This window comes from Drosophila tropicalis, unplaced genomic scaffold, assembly GCF_018151085.1.
Source record: "Drosophila tropicalis isolate 14030-0801.00 unplaced genomic scaffold, ASM1815108v1 contig_593, whole genome shotgun sequence".
Taxonomy (NCBI): Eukaryota; Metazoa; Arthropoda; class Insecta; order Diptera; family Drosophilidae; genus Drosophila; species Drosophila tropicalis.
This window is the reverse complement of record NW_027173070.1, coordinates 829591-847923: the sequence shown is the minus strand read 5'-3', so window position 1 is coordinate 847923 and position 18333 is coordinate 829591. Positions and strand designations below refer to the sequence as shown.

The following is an 18333-nucleotide window of genomic DNA, read 5'->3' as shown; positions in this document are numbered from 1 at the left end:
GCAACGTGCAGCTATAACAATCGACTTAAAGCATAGGTTACGCCGGAAGTTTCAAATTGAACTTTCATAAAAATTGGAATATTGCAAAATTGTTTCATTTTCATTTCTTTGCATTTTGTTCCTTTCTTTCTTTTATTTTTTTTCACAAAAACAATTACACTTAAATGCTAAATACTAATTCTAACACCCCATGTAATACTAAATTATAATCGCTTACATTTCTAATTTTTTCTAAACTAAAATAGTCCCTAAAAGCAATTAAAACTAATTTCCCAAACAATTGTAATTTGTTGTTTGAAATGTTGCATAGCATAGGAATGCATTTTTCTCCTTTTCTTTTTTGGCGAAGAAGAAAACAAAACCAACGAATCGACCACCAATTCAAATTTCCAGACAAACTTTAAATAAAATTTATTACAAATAATTTTAATAATTATGTTGGAAAGTAAGTCAAATTCATAAAATTTATTAAAAATTATATTAAGAATAAAAAAATAAAAATGACTCGTCCATCTCCTAAATACCCTTAACAAATTCTTCAATATGAATGACTCGTTATTGTGCCAACAGGCTAAAAGATTAGTGAATGTTACGTGTATGGTGAGGGTATTACTAAAAAACAGCTGTTTTTACCAAGCGAAAGATGTGTGGAAAATGTAACGTTCAAGTAAGTAACTCATTGGCGCCCTCTAGGCACACAGTTTGAATGGAACACATGTAAGTACCTGGCAACTCTCTGCATTAGGGATACCATACTTTCATAGAGCTAGATGCAGAGAAGGCAACACTGGTACTGGTTGCAACAAGACACGGTATTTGGAACTAACAAAAACTAAATTATCTGTGAAATTACCAATTTGTCGGTCTACACAAGGGGCAAACACAGGGACGAATACACCGTGCATAATACTGAAAAGAGATAGACCCGATTTGTAGCGGCCTAGACGCAGAAACCTCATCACAAACACGAGGGGGGACGAAGGAACGCGTGGAATTGAACCGAGCCGGAGGCCACCAGAAGTCTAATCCTAATCTCAAAGAGAAGTGTCCAACTATGGATGTATACGACGTGAGCGATGATCTTGTGAAGAAGCTCAATGATTGGAAGCTGATTGGCATAATTTCTGGAAAATTTCGAGAGCTGAAGGAGAACTACTCCAAAGTAAATTTTGTGGAACATGCTCTAATTGACTTTAAATACATGGAGAAGATCTATTTAAATGTGGTCATGCGGGAAGATAAATCGAATAAACGTAGCGTTGAGTTTCGTATGCTTGGCAATGAGCAGTTCTCATTGAAGAATCGCAAATACTTTCAGGTAAGTTCTTCCACGTTAAACTCAATGGATGTTCAATGCTTAACCCCACATTCTTCTATTTTTAGGCACTGGAACTGTATAACAAAAGTATTTGCTTTGCAGAACCGAATTCAGAGCATTTGTCCATAGGTTATGCCAACCGATCCGCAGTATTGTTTGAATGGAAACGCTATCGAGAATGTCTGGCCAACATAGAATTAGCACGCAAAGCCAATTATCCGGCCCGACTGAGCCACAAGTTGGACAAACGTGAGCGTGATTGCCAGCAATTGTTAGATCAACAACAACCTGATGTCCAGCCATATGAATTTAAGCTAGGATTCGAACCCCATCCCCAGTTACCATATGTTGCCGATTGCCTAGAGTTAAGGGAATCTCCGGATGAGGGTCGTTATATAGTGACCAAACAGGATTTGGTTGTCGGCGATTTGGTGGCCATTGAGCAACCGTTCTGTTCCACCCTCCTACCACCCATGCGCTATATACGATGTGCCACATGCAAAATGGAGAACTATCTGACCCTCATACCCTGCAATAGTTGTTGTTCGGTTATGTTCTGCTCGGAGGAATGCAAAACGAAGGCGATGTCAACATTTCACCGTTACGAGTGTCCGATTATTGATTTCCTTCATCGTATGTTTAACAAGATTCATGGCATTGCGCTAAGGACTACATTGGCTGCCCTTGAATTGCATTCAAGCATTGAGGATCTAATGAGCTATTGCGACAAGCCCGAGAATCAAGACAAATGCGCATTTGACCTGGATTATGGCCAATTGACGCCGCAAGAAAGCTATCGGGCCATACATGGCCTAGTGACAAATCAACATCTACGCTCGGTGTCCGATCTCTTTCAGCGCTCGGTTGTTTGTGCGGTGCTAAAGCATTTCATCATTGAGTATACACCGCTCAAGGAATATTTGGGCGGTGAAGATGGACGAAATTTCTTCACAGATCTATTGTTTCGACACTTGCAAACATCATCCTCGAATATGCATGGCATTGATTTGGTCGAGCAGGTGAACGAAACGAAAGACGATCAGACGCATTCATCAGGGGCATATGCCTTTCTATCTCTCCTAAATCACTCATGTGCACCAAATACTTTGCGTATATACGAGGGCACGAAGGCATATCTTTTTGTGCTGAGACCCATTAAGGCTGGCGATGTACTCTATGATAATTATGGGTTAGTTTCTATTAAAATTATTATCGATTTCCGACTAATAGAGTTGCATTAACATTAATTTTTTTTTTAATTTTTAGCGCTCACTTTGCCATATTTAGCAAGAAACAACGCCAGGAGACTCTATCCATGCAATATCGATTTAATTGTAAATGCGAGGCCTGTGAATTGGATTATCCCATGTTTGTGCGTATGCCACGCAAAGCAACAGTTCCTTCTGTCAATGATGATCGGGATATGAAATCATTGGGTGCCTATAATTATGATTTTGCTGCTAGCAATTATCGCAAATATTGCGATTTTCTCACACAATATGCCGCTGCCTATCCCTGCGAGCAAATAAGCTCCGCAGAAGAATGCTTGAAAATGGCGTTGCATATTATGGTGGATGCAGTGCCTCTTAAGGCGAAAATGTAATCTTTACGGTCGCATCAACGAGGCGCAGCACCCAGCACCCACCACACCCCCCAGCCACTCTGCCCCGCCCAACCATTCACCTTTAAGCAAACATCAAGAAGCACGGACACAAATTTGTTTTTAAAAAATCTTTTTCGCCCCCCTCCCCATCGTGTCTTCTTTTCTCTTTTTTAAATCTTTGTAATTGTACATTTCCCTATATATATTTCGGATTATTATATCATTTCTTGTTTAACAATCACCTTATTCTTCACCAACCCGCAATACATACAAAAAGTCGATAAGCTCAAAATTTCTAATGTCTTCGAGAAAGAAAAAATAAAAGATTTTTGTAATTATTTTACAAAGCAAAAGCAAACAAAAAATATAATATTTTCGAACTAAAACAAAGCAAACTTTTTTTATAAATTTATTATTGAAATTGTGATAAAAATCAAACGAATATTAATTTGATTGATTTGAGCCATTTACAAAATTTTTACGATATTCATTATTTAGGGAATGCAACAAAAAATATTAGGCACTATTTTACATGAAAATATAATTTAAATTTTTGTCTAAACTAATGATACATGCATTTTAGTTGCATTCCCTAATTATATTCTAATTACAATTTTGGTGTACATCTTTAAAAGAAACTTGTCGTATGCCGTTTTTATGGCATTTGACTATATAAATCCAAAAGATTTTGATTCAGTATAGATCCGTTGCTGTTGCCCTTAACCAAATCACCGGACTCATTGTTTTGAACTTGAACAAACTCACAGCCCTTCGAGGTGTTACTGCTACTGGCGTTGTCCTGCTTTTTAGAAGAATCTGAACCGACATCGAAATCGAAATCATCAAATAAAATATTATTAAATGTTTGTTCAAATTGCTGTTGAAATTGTCCTGCGAAAATTGGTTGTAAATCTTCGCCAAAGGATTGATTTATGTTTAGTTGGGCAGCCAGTTGATTCATACTATTTGATTCCGTTTCACTTTGCTGCTTTACTGCTGCACTCTTGATATATATATTATCGCCAATGCACATCACATAGCCATTGAAATAATCTTGATCCACCTTCGCAATGAAACTTCCATCCATTGCCTGAAATCCCAAGCGTATTAGCAAGGATATTTTTGTATTAAAACATTGTAGCCAAGCCTTGTTAGTGTTGTATATGGTTAACTGCATCTCTTCACCACAGGCATTCCAAAAGTCCAGGAGAGTATTCTTGGTAAAATCAATTAACATATGTCGCTTCGTATCGGGATATAGTTTATTAATCGAGTCCAGATGACGAAATGTTATTTCCAGTAAATGAAGCTGATGTCGGGAAACAAACAATTGCCATTTATATATCATTGTCATCAGGCTCCACAGCTTGTCCATGGAGGAGTCATCGAGACGCATTAAAGAACAAGTGGCTATATCATTTAACATAAATTTGCAATGTTCGGTGGTCAGAACTTGGGCATTACGATGAGTCGAGCCACTTAGCAGGGAATCTATGAACTTGGGCTCAAGTAAAACAGTTGTTACATCGTGTATTACTGCAAAGAGAAAATGGTTAAATGTACTAAAGTTTTTATCAAGACCGGCCACGATCCGTATAAACGGATCAGAAGTAATTTTACTGTTAGTCTGGGAATACGAAGTAACGGCTTATCAGCCGATGCTTCTAATAAGAACTCGAAAACAAGAACGCGGAACATCTTTTAAAATTCACATTACACAATAGAGTTAATTTAACTGAAAACAATTTCTAGAACATAAGGATATAGGACAGAAGCCCGATTGATTGATTTGATTTTACGTTTACACTTCGGGGCTTCTTAAAGCTAACCTTGAACTGATTTATCAGCTGCTATACGTTGAGCTTTCAATCTTTGATCTATTACATATAACATCTCACAGCCCAAATTGACTAAAATAAATACATTTGCACGAGGATTAAAGTTTGACATTTTATTTAAAAAGGATACACTCTATACTGCTTGCGTTGCTGGGAAAGTCGAAACTAAACTGAAACTGAAACTCCAAAGGCGGCACGCAAAGCTCAAAAATATTCACACATACATTTAGTTTATTCGATTTTTCGTTTCCATGCTTAGAGGACCCAAACCAAGTGGGTAAGCGAGGTGGAGGAAGAGGAAAGGGGCTCGGTTCCTGTTTTATATGAGCCCCGCGGCAACGTCTTTTTTAGTGCAAACAAAAGCAACCGACAGCGACAGACGACAAGCGACGTCTATAATTATGGCAGCCGCAGGTTAGGTTGAAGGGGGGACTTTTAGGGTGTAAACGTTATTGATTGAGGTCGTTTTTTGTATTGCAAAATGACAATTATTATGGAAATTATGAAAGCCCATTAAAAAGTTTAGATACGTGTCCTTAGAAAATTTAGAGCCCGAATGGGGGAGTGAGTGCGGGGCTTGCAGACAATTTGGGGAAAAGAGAATGAGAAGAATTATGGCAGCTTTATGCTAATAGGCAACGCATTGTTGTGGTAAATAAACGCCTGCATTGTCAAGGGTGCACCCGGTCGACGGAAAAAGGAAGCCAAAGCGGAAGTTGCATTGCGTGCAATTAGGCCTTAACGGGGTTGCTGGGGCCATAGCAATTTGAAATTTTGAAATAACGCCCGCTATCCAACAGTGAGAAGGCGCTGCCAACTTTTCAAAAAAACTTACTAACATTACTTTAAAATTTTAAGTTTGCAAGTGATTAATTTCTCTTTTTTATTAAAATAAAAAAAACAATTTTTAAATTTATAATTAATTTAAATTAAGTTAACGGTGCTGTTTTAATACACGTTGTGTGTCGCCCTGCATTGTCCAACACTTTTTGTTGGTCACAATGAGTGAAACGTGAAATATACAGAATATCATCACTTCACGGAGCAATACCCAATGAAAGGGTGTATTTGTTCAATCAAAAGTCTCTAAAGTACACCACGAATTTAGCCGTTTAAGTGATTATTTATTTACTATAAATAAATTCTGTCTAACTTTTCGACAATCCTAGCTAAAACTACTAGTAAACATTTAGTTAACTGCAACTTTAACTAGAAATTGATTTTTACACGGTATGCTAGGGCGATCATTTGCTGGCCACTTAACCTCAAGAGTATTGTTGTTTTTATTTTCAGTGTGTTTGTGTGTGTCACCAAGTCAATTTCCTTAAAATTTTAGGATAAAAAAATGATTGTTTCTCGTTTGGGATGTCCTCTCAATGCTGCACTACAGCAATTCACTCGCCAAACTCCATCCCGATGCAATAAAATCAACTTCAAACTCCTTAGACGTCAGATGTCAGGAATAACTTATCGCAGTGGGGCCTTCAAGCCAAAACCTGATGAAATGCCATTTGGTCTACTCGCCATCATTTGCGCCGTAATCCCGGGACTTTTTGTCGGAGCTACCATCAGCAAAAACGTTGCCAACTTTTTGGAGGAGAACGATTTGTTTGTACCATCCGATGATGATGATGACGAGGATTAAACTGAATTTCAAAGTGGGTCCAAACTCGTTCTAGTCGGAGTCGCAGTTGCAGTTGACTTCTCCTCAGCTAGAGGAAAACTATTTATTTATCTATGTAAATTGTCCTAGCAAATGTTTTATTCTTAAGTCCTTTTTGCATTTGATCTGCATGTATATTATAATTGACTTGAGTATCGATACTTTTCTATTGATTTCGAATTGTGCGAATTGTTTTTGCTTAAACAATACTTTTAATATCAATTTGTCTTGACGAAAATCACATTTATGATTGTTATAGCATAAAATAAAGTTTATAAATTTATTATAAAGCAAAAAGAACTAAAAACCAATATCGCACGTTAATGTTATATAATGTGTGTCTGGGCATTTTTTAAACATATTCTTGCATATACATACATACATATGTATATGTACATGCATACATATGTATGGTAGATGCCGGTTATAAAGATACACAAGGGACCGACAACATTCTTTCGTTATAACCGATTGTGCTTTCATACAAGTTTATATACATATGTATATAAATATATTCTAAGTATATAAGGCTACGTAAGTAATCAGATACACTGTATTTTGCTTTACTGTTCTATATTTTATCCCATCCGATGCCTATGCCTATTTAAGAAAAAAGCACTAATAAATTGATAGGAATTGTAATGTTTCGTTAAAAATTGCTTTGGTGCTCCGCAGCCTTTTAAATAAAGCTACTTTAATCAGTTTTGTAACTGACTTCTAAAATCAAACAAAATGATAAAACAACATTTAAATTGACAACATTTTAAATTTGGTACTAAAATTTATTGTATTTTTTAAAGCGCAATGATCTATTAACTGTATAGTTCTTAGATATTAAACCCGCCCCTTTTAAATTACCCAACTAATCGATTTTTCATGCATTTTAGTCACTTAATGAATTTTTGTTTTTTGGAATTATTTTTATTTATTTACCGTAGTTTTATTTAAATCTATGCTCACATGTATACATATACATACATATAAATATTTTACTTTATGTAATAATATTCAAGTATAGTTCTTATATATTTTTTCTTTATGAAGTTTTCTGTTTTCATTTAAAAACTACGTAGAATTGATAGCTTCACTTGCAACATGTTGTGGATTCAGTAAATGTTGCCCTCTCTATTATGTGTGAGAAAAAAAAAAAACAATTATTATAAATGAAAATGTTGCAAATATTTCATGAAAGTTGACACAAAAGAAGAAAACGAATTAAAGTACAATTTTTGTTGTTCGTTAAATATGTAAGAAATGAGGAGGGCCTGGGAGGAAAGTCAAAAGTTATAATGTTGGTAACTGTCAGTGTGTGTGTTTGTGTTTTGGGCGGGAGGGCGTGACATGTTAGTGGCTTAAAACTAACTGAATGTGTTTTTTATATGTATTTAATTTTTTTCGCCCATTTCTCAAGCGGATACTCTCTCATTTCTTCTTCTTCTTTGTTTAAAGTTCTACTTGCACATTTCACACTATATTTATAATTATCTTTATTTTTTTAATTATTTTTCATGAATATGAATTCTCGTTTTGTGTGTTTTTTTTTTTAATTACTTTACAAAAGTGGTTTTGGGTTGAGGGGGATGGGTGTGGGGTTTCCTTGTGTAGTTGTGGGTATTTCGTTATTTAGTCCATCGACAGCGTTTGCCCTCTTCTTTCTATACAGATTTTTTTTTTTTAGTATTTATGTTAAGAATATATTACAAACTATTTTATGCAGAAAATTAAAACGGTTTAATATTAGGAAAATTAAATTGCAAAAACATGTTTTTGTTTTCTTTCAAGGGTCGTCTTAATTGAGTAGTTGAAGAGATGCTTCGGCGTCGGATGTGTAACCATTTTTTTATAAAACTTTACAGGTTGAACTTATATCTTTCTCTTTTCCCTTATTCTGTTTTTTTTTTTTTTTTTGTTTTTTGTTTAGGTCAAATTGTGTTTTTTGTTTTGTTTCTGTTCACTCTTAACTTCCTCACATTTTTGCTCTGGTTGGAATTTTGTTGTTGTGGTTGTTGTTTGCATATAAGTTTCTTAAAGTTGATTTTTTTTTGTTTATGTTTTATGTTTTTTCTTCTTTCTTTGTTAATTATTTGTTATTTTGATTAATATCATTATCAACCCTCCCGCTTTATAGAACTGGGTGTCTCTGCCAGGCCTTTCACTTTAAGGCGATCCGCGGTCTTAAGAAATGCTGGCAGTTGTTCTTGGGATACATTCACTTCGCCGGCATACATAAACTCTAATATAGCCTGGAGGTGTATATAAGAGACGTCTTTAAGTATAATAATCGGGTGCTTTGATGGATTTTCCTGTAAATAAAAAAAACCAATCAGGTTTTTAATTTATTAATGTATAATATACAGCTTTGTACTTACCTCCAGAAGTGCCTTAAAGTAGGGACTGCAAGCAGATAGCACCATTTTGTGGGCTTTGCAGGTTTGGCCCTCACAGGCAAGTGTTACCTGTAAGTAAATCAAACAAAATCCCATTGAATGATAACATTTGTAAATAAAAGGAAATCAAAGAATTGGTAAGGAGCAGAAAACATTTCACAGGTAGAAACCTATGAACCGACAAAATTAAAGAGTCAGGTAGATTTTTCCAAAATAACCCCTAGAACAGGAGCTGTTTAATAGTGCCTACAAAAATTGTACACATACATATTGTGTATTGACTTTAAGCGAATTAATGTAGGACAGAGTTATCGAGTACACTAAATCGAATCTTGTTCCTTTTTTATAGCTACTTATTTGGGATTATTTCTTAAATTTGAAGGGATTATAGTAGAAAAGAGAGTAACAAATGATTTCGTATGATCCATTTTAAAATTTGAAATGTTACAAGAGTAGCATATCCCTCATCTGTGTATAGCTGAACGACAAAGACATCTGCGGAGATCTCTTTTTTCTACTCTCCTGGTTTACTTACATCTGTGAAACTTTTCTCATCACGCAGGTGACGGAACGAGGTCACCATATTTGTTTGAAAATCGTTCCATTTTAAAAAGAACTGTTGATCCGACGACATCATGTATAAGCTTTTTGTTTGGTTGCCTTTTCTAAGGAGTTCTTGGGTTGTAATGGACGTTAAAGAAACGCCAAGTCAGGCAGGAAACTGAAGTTTAATTTTGATAATTGGCCGAAAGGGTTTTCCACTACTTTAGCGTTTAAGCGAGTTATTGTTTAGAACTTGTAGCTTTAATCACTTCGTGTTACCTGTAAAAAAAATAAAATGTGTGAGAGCTTTAAATGAGAACATATGTTGAAAGAATTATTTACAATGTGTTTTTGGACAATTGCAAAAGATAAAAACAAATAACTCAAACAACATTATTCTATTTGCCGCGCATGTGCAACGGTTTACAACTTAAAGACAACAACATGAAAATGGAAATTGATGGAATGTGCGAACTAGCCTGACTGTGTGCGTTTGTGTCTGTGTGTGGGAGCGCTGGAAAATGTCAAATGTGCAGCAGCAATAGCCGAGTAAAGGTTAAACAAAGCTCGCTGCCCTGAGAGTGTCTCTATCTCTGTCTCAGACTCGAAAACTCTCAGTTGAATGCCTTTCACTTTTCAAGGCGATTTCTGCATTTTTAGTCATTTGCTTTGCTTATTTGAATGTTCGGTCGTCGCACAGTGACCCCAAGTGAACTGAATTTGTCTGAGCAAGTGGAACTTAATTTATAAATAATGAGAAAATCGGGTTTTAAGCATTTCAAAGGCTTAAATCTTTCAATTCAAATTAAATATTTTAATTTGAAACAAAACCAGAATAAAAATATTTAATTTTTAGGGAGCATTGCATAGTTACACTAATCAAATTAGAAATTTTTGAACAAACATAAACATTTGTTCTTGTTCCACTGTCCATACACAACATGTGTTAAGCTCCATGCATCCCCCCCACTTCAGTCCTGCCCGCTGCCTATCAAGCAATGTTGACAAGCCATATGCTCTACACTTGCGCCGGCTGACACACAGATTGCGTGGGCGAAGTTAAAGCCGAAAAGAAAAATATATAAGTACAGATGTATACATATACATATTTGTAAGGTAAAGTAGAAGTTGTAGGAGCTTATAAGTTTACACTCCTCTCACGCTCTCAACTTTCAACTGCCGTTATGATTTCGCAATTATATTACAACAACACCAAGCAAGCAGCAACGCGGCGCCGACATTTACTGGAAATTTCAACTTTTGGGTTGGTGTGTGTGTTTGTGTGAGCGTGCATCTATCTCGCTTGCTCCTAAGCGATTAGGGCTTATCTTTTCTGCTGTCGCTGCACTCTCTTAGCCTTCATGCCTCCTCCTCTCTTTCTCATTGTTGCAATAGAAAATTCAACAAAAATAACTAAAAACTTATTATGTCGAAATGTTTGTCTACTTTGCCGTTCTATTTTATTGATTTTTTCACCCACTACACAGTAACTGCAGGCCATCAAGTTAATGGGTTTAATACTCAGAGTGAGTTTTTAGTCTCAAGACAACAACAGAGAGACGACGAGAGACTAAAAACTGAGCGAGCAAACGAGCGAAGAGGAAAGTTGCAACATCACGAAATATGTATGTATGTATGTATGTACATAAGTATGTATGTACGTTGTTTCGGAGCGTTGTTGTTGTTTGAGTTTGCATTATTACTCAATTAAGCAATGAAATGTTTTTTTTTGTAATTTTGTTTATGCAAATATTATTGTAAAATGCTGTTTAAAATTGGGTCGCGCTTCGATTTACTTTGTTTCATTTTGATACACATGCATATACAGTCACGCACACACTCTCACATACAGAAAGGCAGGGGCAGACACATGCACAGACACAAACACATATTCACTTGTGTCTTTTTCTTCGCACACACACGCACACTTTCCTAATTACATTTGGTCTTTTAATCTGTACTTTTACCTCGCAATTTAAAGTTTGTATAAATTACAACTCGTGGCGTTACACATATTTCGACACTACTCTTTGTTTTATTTAAAATACACACACGCGTTTTTTTTATTTAACACTCACCTTCTGCTTTCGCTGAACGCTGCTTTCTTTTTTCTCCTCTCGCCAAACGATTAGATTAGAGATGAGCATGAGCACCATAGAGTGTTTTTATGGTAACGAGTCACCAGTGCTGCCAAAAATTGCTCGATTTCGAGTGAAAAACTGCCAAAAACAATCGCTTAACTATTAAAAGGTTTTTAACAAATACCTCTGTATTTTATGAAACACTTTAAAAAGCAGAATGATCTGATGATGAAGACTACAGAATTCCTAAAATACTGTTCGTCCGCTTCAAATACATATGATGAATACTGAAATATAGTGTGTTTTTAGACTCGGGCCGTTGAGTAATTTGCTTTTTTTTCATTTAAGAGCGGGCAACTTTTGCATTCATTATTTTACAATACAATAAAGTTGTTCAAATTATTATAAAAAATTTTTAAATTGTTTTTTTTGTGGCTAACTAAATTGATAAACTGGCAGCATTTTTCATTTCATTTTTCATTTAAGAGCGGGCAACTTTTGCATTCATTATTTTACAGTACAATAAAGTTGTTCAAATTATTATAAAAAATTTTTAAATTGTTGTTTTTGTGGCTAACTAAATTGCTAAACTGGCAGCACTACGAGTCACAATCACGCTACTTCACACTAGCAGCCGCTGTGCAACACTGGGTTAGAAAATAAAACCGACACTTTTATATTTAAAATAGCGTTTTCATTTTTGATCAAGAATGCAAGAGATAAATTGAAGAATATATCCTGTTTTTGTATTTTTGAAAAATTTTATTTTGCCTCAATTACAGTTTGACTTATCGCACGATCAGCAGTGCTTTGCAACACTATCAAATCAAAACAGTTGGTTAACAATTTGAAAATAAACTTTTACATTTACGATTTTCATTTTATTTATTTATTTTTGAAACACAAACGGTTTAGATGTGTTATATGCCAGCGAGTAACGTATATGTTTGCCGACTAGACGGTCGGCAAGAGGAACTAGAGCAGGTTTTCGCACATATACACCAGCGGCCAGTGGTGTCCAAGCTCGAAGATGGCACTCTGAATTTAAGGGCATTAGTAGTCCAATCCAGCCCGCGGAGCTTAAAGTAATATCACAACTAAGTTTTCCAATATTTCTCTCACTGTTCGTGATTACAATATCAGTCTCTCGACACTGTAGGCCGGGCCATCTTTTGATTCGTTCTGCGTCACCTGCGTCATGTCCAGAAATGGGCAAGCCCAATAGCTCAGTTCCTAGATATCTTTGGTAAACTGTTTCGGCATGCTCGGTATCTACTATAAGCAGTGGTATTTGCTCCGAAGCAAATACAATAACTTTTAGATATTCTAATTGCCTTTCGTCACTTAAACAATCCAAGAGATCAAAACGTGCTAGTCCACCTAGCATGAGGCTCATATTTGGTCTCATACGAAATGCGCGAGGCCGTATCATCTTTCTTGGTTGAAGTAGCGATAACTCTTCAGTGGTCAAAAGAGGAGTTAGTTGATCTGGCTGCATTACCCCAGGTGTATCGTAGACCCAACGTGCTTCCCGATATTCTGCTCGTCGTTCATTTAATGTTGTTACCGGCTTAATGCCAGAGGACATGGCAAATACATCGTTGACCACATTTCTGCGATCAAACGTGCGTCCGACTAAGGCCATTGGCTGGGCAGCTGAAGTGTCGCCTTTGCTTTCTTTGGCCTGATCCCGGCGCAGCTTTTCCATGGCCGCTCGCTGCCCCCGTTCGGAGAATAGGCGCTTAAAGCGTTGATAGATTCTTAGGTCAGATGGACGCAGAATAGGAAATCTTAGCAGTTTAAGTGTGGTACCTGGCCATGGACAAGTTGTTGCCCTGGGCACTAAATCGCTGGCCTCCGGACGGCAGTAGTCGGAATTAAGCAGAATGTTGAACAGTGTACTTTTGCCTACATTCGTGCAGCCAAGAAGATAGACATCGCCCTTGTAGGCCCAGATATTGTGCAGTTGAGTGATGAGTTCCTCAATTCCGTAGCCTGTCTTGGCAGAGATTAAACTGACATGTTTGATATTCATGCCTTGGCCACCTCCATGTTTAATAAATTCCTGCGCCAAGCAACTCCGTACATGATTCATATAGCTATTGGAGTCTCGCGGTAGAAGATCGACTTTATTGCCCACCAGAAAAACAGGACGTTTTGAACCCAAAACGCGCAACATGCCTGGCCAAATGGAGCTGGGAAAATCCAGTAAATCGACCAAAACAATTGCCAATGCAAATTTATCTTGAATACGGGAAATTGTATCCACATAAGAAGACGAAGGCACCTCCACATCTATGGCCAGGTTATAATGTTTAAGAAAATGGCAACGTTTGCAAATAATCGTTCGCAACTCTGTCTCTGTGCGTCCTTTAAATATTTCACTTGGTATATAGCCAGGGTACGAAGAATTATGACAATGCAGATGAGCACCACACCCGCTGCAAGGCACTGATGATGAAGCTATTGATTTATCCTCTGAACCATCTAGGGATCTGGCATTGCCCGCATAGAACTCGTAGTCCTCAAGCCAGTTAGGGTTGGGCAATGAAAAGCGGGATGATGCACTGGAAGCTGGTTTTTTCGGTATAAGCCCTGTTTCTACGACCGAACTGTAGTGGATGTGCTCATAGTTTTTATACCGCTCTCTGGCAACTTGCCATGCCCTTTGGCGCGAGCTAAACTGTTCATGGGCTTCAGTATTGTGGCGTCGTACAGTTCTTTGCAAATATTTGCAAAGCCGGCTATTCGTTTCTAATTGAAGAATATCGACTTTACTGCCCACCAGAAAAGCCGGTCGTTTTGGGCCCAGTACTCGCAACATTTAACCAGATTATTTAAATTGTGATTTAAAACAGTGAATTGTGCACTCTTTGTACAGTTGCAGGTGCTTGGATTTTGTGCGGTGTCTCCCACTTGTTGCTTTCCCTATCTTCGCGCACTTGAGGTCCTCGCAATTTACAATTTTTGCTTTTTTGTTTTGCTCAGTATTCGCAAACTGTGGTGGTATTTAAAAGTGTTGGCAAATCTTTTTAATAGGGGGAGTCAGAGTCCCACTATTTTACGATAGTCCCACTATTTTACGATGCATCGATACCGTTGGCGGTGTTTTTTAAATTGATTGAAAGTGAAAACAAAGCGGAGGATAAAAGAAAACTAAGCCATTTAACTATTGGCCAAACGCATCACTCCAGGCGGCCAGGTGGCCGATGTCATAATTGTTTGACGATTCGGGGAGGAACATTCAACAGAATTTCACGAATTTGAAGTTTAAATTCCAAATCGAGCAGAGCGATCAGCCTCATCCAATATCAGATAGGTAATAGTGCCGCCACAAACTCTGCAAGGGATTGGAAAAATGTTTTGAGGAAATCCGATAAAATTTTGCACTTTAAGTTACGCCCTCATGTTGCAGAATGAGTACCTACTCATTTATGACCATATAAAGTATATACATATATTCTTGATTAGCATGACGACGAGTTCATATAGCCATGTCCGTCTGGATCAACGCAAACTCCTCCTAGACTATTAGAGCTACAGAAATTTTGCATGTAGGCTTGTATATACTGCAGGGGTTGTATTTCTCGGATTCAGCCGGATCGGACCACTATATCATTTAGCTCCCATAGGAACGATCGGTCGAAAACAGTGACTTTGATCAATATCTTAGTTATTTCCTATGCTAAGATTGTAGGCCGTTCTTTCGCAAACTTTAGCCTTTTGAGAAAAAACTTTATTTCCCTTTGATGGCTATGAATAAAAAAAGAGTTACCAAAAAAGTTGCAAGGGTATACAAACATTGACGCGGTCGAAGTTACTTTTACTGTGTTACTATCGGCGGGAGAAGGAGTCCCTAGGAGATGTCGTCCAAAGGATTCATACTTCAAATAGGAAGTTTGGATCCTTGGGCGACAGCAGACACATTTCGTGTCGAATATTTCAAACACAAAATTAGAAGGGCAAAAGAAAGATTGACCGAAAAACTCAACGCAAACGGTCTTCACATTTAAATTTATTTTCTAATTGTTCGGTCTTTTGTCATATTCTTTTTGGAAAACCATATTTTATTTAACGATTATATAAAGTCAAAATTGCATTGTCGTTTATTTTTGCTAGTGTTAGGGTTGGGTTACAGTGACTCACGACACGTATCGATAGCTAGTCAGGGTTTTACCCTAATCGATGGTATCGAGGGAGCTCCCAGCACTAACACCAACCAAATTAAGCCACGTCAGCCTTATCACAATTTTTAACCACGTAGAATTACAAAGTTTAAAGAAGAAATTGCGTGAGAAAAGCAAAACAATAAGTTGGTCATGAAGCAGGCAAATGTTGTAGAGCGATTAAGTAGCGCGAAACAGAAGATGCAGATGAAGGCACTAAACTAAAAACAAAAAATTATCACAATCAGATAAATATCAGAGCGCCGTGCGAACACATCACGGAACTTGAAAAATCAATAATAATGAAAATTTAATTAACTTTCACTGAAACGGATTTTATTTAATCGAAAACGGAAACAATTTTAAAATATGGCACCACCAGTAACAACAGCAAATTCGGTATTTGTAACATTGCCCAAACTTAGGCCCGGACCAGCTCCCGCCCCCGCAGTAGCTGCGCTACTAAAGGGGGGAGTTCCCTCGCCCACACACTCAAGTTCGGGATATGCGTCATCATCGTCGGTGATGGATGAAGATCAAATGGAGGTGGTGCAGGTGCAGGCACCAAAGGCCAAGAAACGTCGTCTGGACCACCTCACATGGGAGGAGAAAGTCCAAAGAAAGTAAGTCGAAATGAGGGATAAGAGGCGAGAGAAAGTAATTTTTATATTTATTGATTGTTTGTGGGTACCTTACAGGAAGCTAAAAAATCGAGTCGCCGCACAAACATCTCGTGACCGCAAAAAGGCTCGCATGGAGGAAATGGATTACGAAATCAAAGAACTAACAGATAAAACAGAAATATTGCAAAACAAATGCGAAAGTCTACAGGCCATCAATGAGGCGCTTTTATCAAAGAATCAAAAGCTTGATGCAGAGATGGAACAAATGCGCCAGGAATTGGCCGAAATGAAGAAGCAGCAACAAGCCAAAGTCAACGCTAACAGCAACAACATCAGCTCACCAGTCAGCTTAGGCGCTGAGGGCTGTGCGTCCACAAACCTTGGATCTGCAGCATCCAATTATAATGCTGACCCTCTGCCGCAGGGTTTAACACAACTGGTGGACTCACAGTCGTCAGCGCGTTCGCTGATCGGGGAGCTGAAACTGGAGCTGAAACGCACACGAACTATGGCCTCTCTGTGGAGGATTGTGGCTCTCTGCCTACTCTACAAGACATGCTTCTCGTCGACGACGAAGAGTTCGATGCCCGAAGGCTTGAAGAGCTGGCCGAAACTCTACTCGCAGAAGTCCTTGAAACAGACTCTAGAGCATGCGATGAAATTGCTCCCCAAGATGCAGGCAACCAAGAGCGATTGCCTAGATCAATGGTGGGGACCACAGCAAAGTGCCTGGAACCCAGCGGGCATAGAATTGATGGCTTAGAAAGCAAGGAAGTAAAAGCTATAAGCACACAGAGCATGACGAACATGCAAGTGTTAAATATAAATGGAAATCTAGAGCACCCAGCAACGATAAAAGCGGAAATTGCCTCGTGCCCGAGCACCAGTACCACTCCCACTCCCCCAGATACAGTCTATGGCACATATGATGCCAAAACAAATTCCATTACAATTGTTATGGATGGTGATGCAGTGCCTGTTAATGAGGCCGTTGAGGAGATTTACTGTGAGGGTATTACCGCTGTCGAAGACGACATGGATGATGAAGATACTGTCATGATAATGAAATGTGCTCCGCCAGCGGCATCACCCTCACAGGTCTATCTTAATGTTATGAATGCCACACCAGATACAGATGACGATGATTCAGATATTGAGAATACTTTTGATAGCATACCAGATTTTCTTTCCCCGTCGCGAACGATTAAAGCCATTTCACCTTTGTCCAGATCACCGGCAATGTCTCTCATCTCACACTCGGCCATTTCAGATCATGGCTATGAGTCGATAATGGGCTCACCCACATCACACACAGCGGATCTGACTTTGCCAACAGCCGATGAGGACTTTCCATGGCAAAGTGGATTTGATGAACTGTTTCCCAGTTTAATTTAATTTCGATTTTATTTTTCAAATTGAAAATAGGTATATATTCTTTATCTCTCTCTATATATATCTGTAATTATTGTTAAGTTTTGTATAGAATTTGTTTTGTCATGAAAGGCTTTTCTATATTTATATATCACATATATATGTATGGATACGAATTGATATTTAATCACACTGAGCTAAGCTTGTATTTAAGATTACCATTTATATTTAACACTCGTCTGTAATTATTCAATGTGCTCAAAAAAAAAAAAAAAAAAATATATGATCGGTAAATGAGAAAAAAAAAACATTCTAAAAAAGGAATATAATTCAAATATATTCAAAAACACCCAACAACAAATTGTCCTTATTTAACTGAATTATGACCTGATATGGTCATAAAAGTGGTGTCATTTGGGGAATACTGCAAATCGGAATAAATGGCGTGACTTACAAAAAGATAAGATTGTGAAAACATACATACATATATAAACATGGGGAGATGACGCATAAACAAAAAGAGACCGCCGGATGAGGAATGTAAAGATGTATCAGAAATATGGACAAAAGTTATTATAAATGTATCTTTATTTGTGGCATCCGTAGTTATTGGTTACGTTTCTTCAGTAGACCTCCCACGCTCTATTTTTTCCGATTGGTACGAAAGTTCCGATCCGTAACATCTAAGAGATACAATAGAATAAGAAAATATTGAAAAAACTATTAATAGCGGAGATATT

General features: G+C 37.5%; 6 protein-coding genes and 1 long non-coding RNA gene across 10 annotated transcripts; 3 read left to right on the top strand and 4 right to left on the bottom strand.

The window, feature by feature from the left end:
• Window positions 1-616: 616 nt before the first annotated feature.
• Smyd4-4 (SET and MYND domain containing, class 4, member 4) lies at window positions 617-3197 on the top strand. 2 transcript variants are annotated; one of them, XM_068288799.1, is made up of 4 exons: window positions 617-667; window positions 746-1318; window positions 1384-2507; window positions 2585-3197. In XM_068288799.1, exons 2-4 carry the CDS (start codon window positions 1055-1057, stop codon window positions 2919-2921), a joined length of 1725 nt encoding a protein of 574 aa, XP_068144900.1. In that variant the 5' UTR covers window positions 617-667; window positions 746-1054; the 3' UTR covers window positions 2922-3197. The 2 variants fall into 2 exon arrangements, with proteins under 2 accessions (XP_068144900.1, XP_068144901.1); XM_068288800.1 differs by lacking the exon at window positions 617-667 and having other exon boundaries at window positions 741-812; window positions 875-1318.
• Window positions 3198-3446: 249 nt separating this feature from the next.
• On the bottom strand, window positions 3447-4941 carry OSCP1 (Organic solute carrier partner 1). The gene is made up of 2 exons (XM_068291160.1): window positions 4751-4941; window positions 3447-4457 (listed from the first exon to the last, which is right to left on the bottom strand). Exons 1-2 carry the CDS (start codon window positions 4869-4871, stop codon window positions 3577-3579), a joined length of 1002 nt encoding a protein of 333 aa, XP_068147261.1. The 5' UTR covers window positions 4872-4941; the 3' UTR covers window positions 3447-3576.
• Window positions 4942-5832: 891 nt separating this feature from the next.
• EMRE (Essential MCU regulator) lies at window positions 5833-7155 on the top strand. The gene is made up of 2 exons (XM_068290315.1): window positions 5833-5989; window positions 6053-7155. The coding sequence occupies exon 2, from the start codon at window positions 6105-6107 to the stop codon at window positions 6402-6404; it is 300 nt and encodes a 99-aa protein (XP_068146416.1). The 5' UTR covers window positions 5833-5989; window positions 6053-6104; the 3' UTR covers window positions 6405-7155.
• A 166-nt stretch (window positions 7156-7321) lies between these two features.
• Window positions 7322-11531, bottom strand: lolal (lola like). Of its 2 annotated transcripts, none has more exons than XM_068290633.1 (4): window positions 11431-11531; window positions 9345-9631; window positions 8792-8878; window positions 7322-8725 (listed from the first exon to the last, which is right to left on the bottom strand). In XM_068290633.1, the coding sequence occupies exons 2-4, from the start codon at window positions 9444-9446 to the stop codon at window positions 8531-8533; spliced, it is 384 nt and encodes a 127-aa protein (XP_068146734.1). In that variant the 5' UTR covers window positions 9447-9631; window positions 11431-11531; the 3' UTR covers window positions 7322-8530. The 2 variants fall into 2 exon arrangements, with proteins under 2 accessions (XP_068146734.1, XP_068146735.1); XM_068290634.1 differs by lacking the exon at window positions 11431-11531 and adding an exon at window positions 11320-11429.
• A 638-nt stretch (window positions 11532-12169) lies between these two features.
• Window positions 12170-14421, bottom strand: LOC137576318 (nitric oxide-associated protein 1). Its single transcript, XM_068289342.1, has one exon. The coding sequence runs from the start codon at window positions 14255-14257 to the stop codon at window positions 12323-12325; it is 1935 nt and encodes a 644-aa protein (XP_068145443.1). The 5' UTR covers window positions 14258-14421; the 3' UTR covers window positions 12170-12322.
• Window positions 14422-15637: 1216 nt separating this feature from the next.
• Window positions 15638-17954, top strand: Xbp1 (X box binding protein 1). Its single transcript, XM_068289340.1, has 3 exons — window positions 15638-16222; window positions 16298-16618; window positions 16651-17954. Exons 1-3 carry the CDS (start codon window positions 15969-15971, stop codon window positions 17615-17617), a joined length of 1542 nt encoding a protein of 513 aa, XP_068145441.1. The 5' UTR covers window positions 15638-15968; the 3' UTR covers window positions 17618-17954.
• On the bottom strand, window positions 17436-18312 carry LOC137576317 (uncharacterized). 2 transcript variants are annotated; one of them, XR_011032283.1, is made up of 2 exons: window positions 18074-18312; window positions 17436-18017 (listed from the first exon to the last, which is right to left on the bottom strand). It is a non-coding gene; the product is annotated as an uncharacterized lncRNA (long non-coding RNA). The 2 variants fall into 2 exon arrangements; XR_011032282.1 differs by having other exon boundaries at window positions 18078-18312.
• Between the last annotated feature and the right edge of the window lie 21 nt (window positions 18313-18333).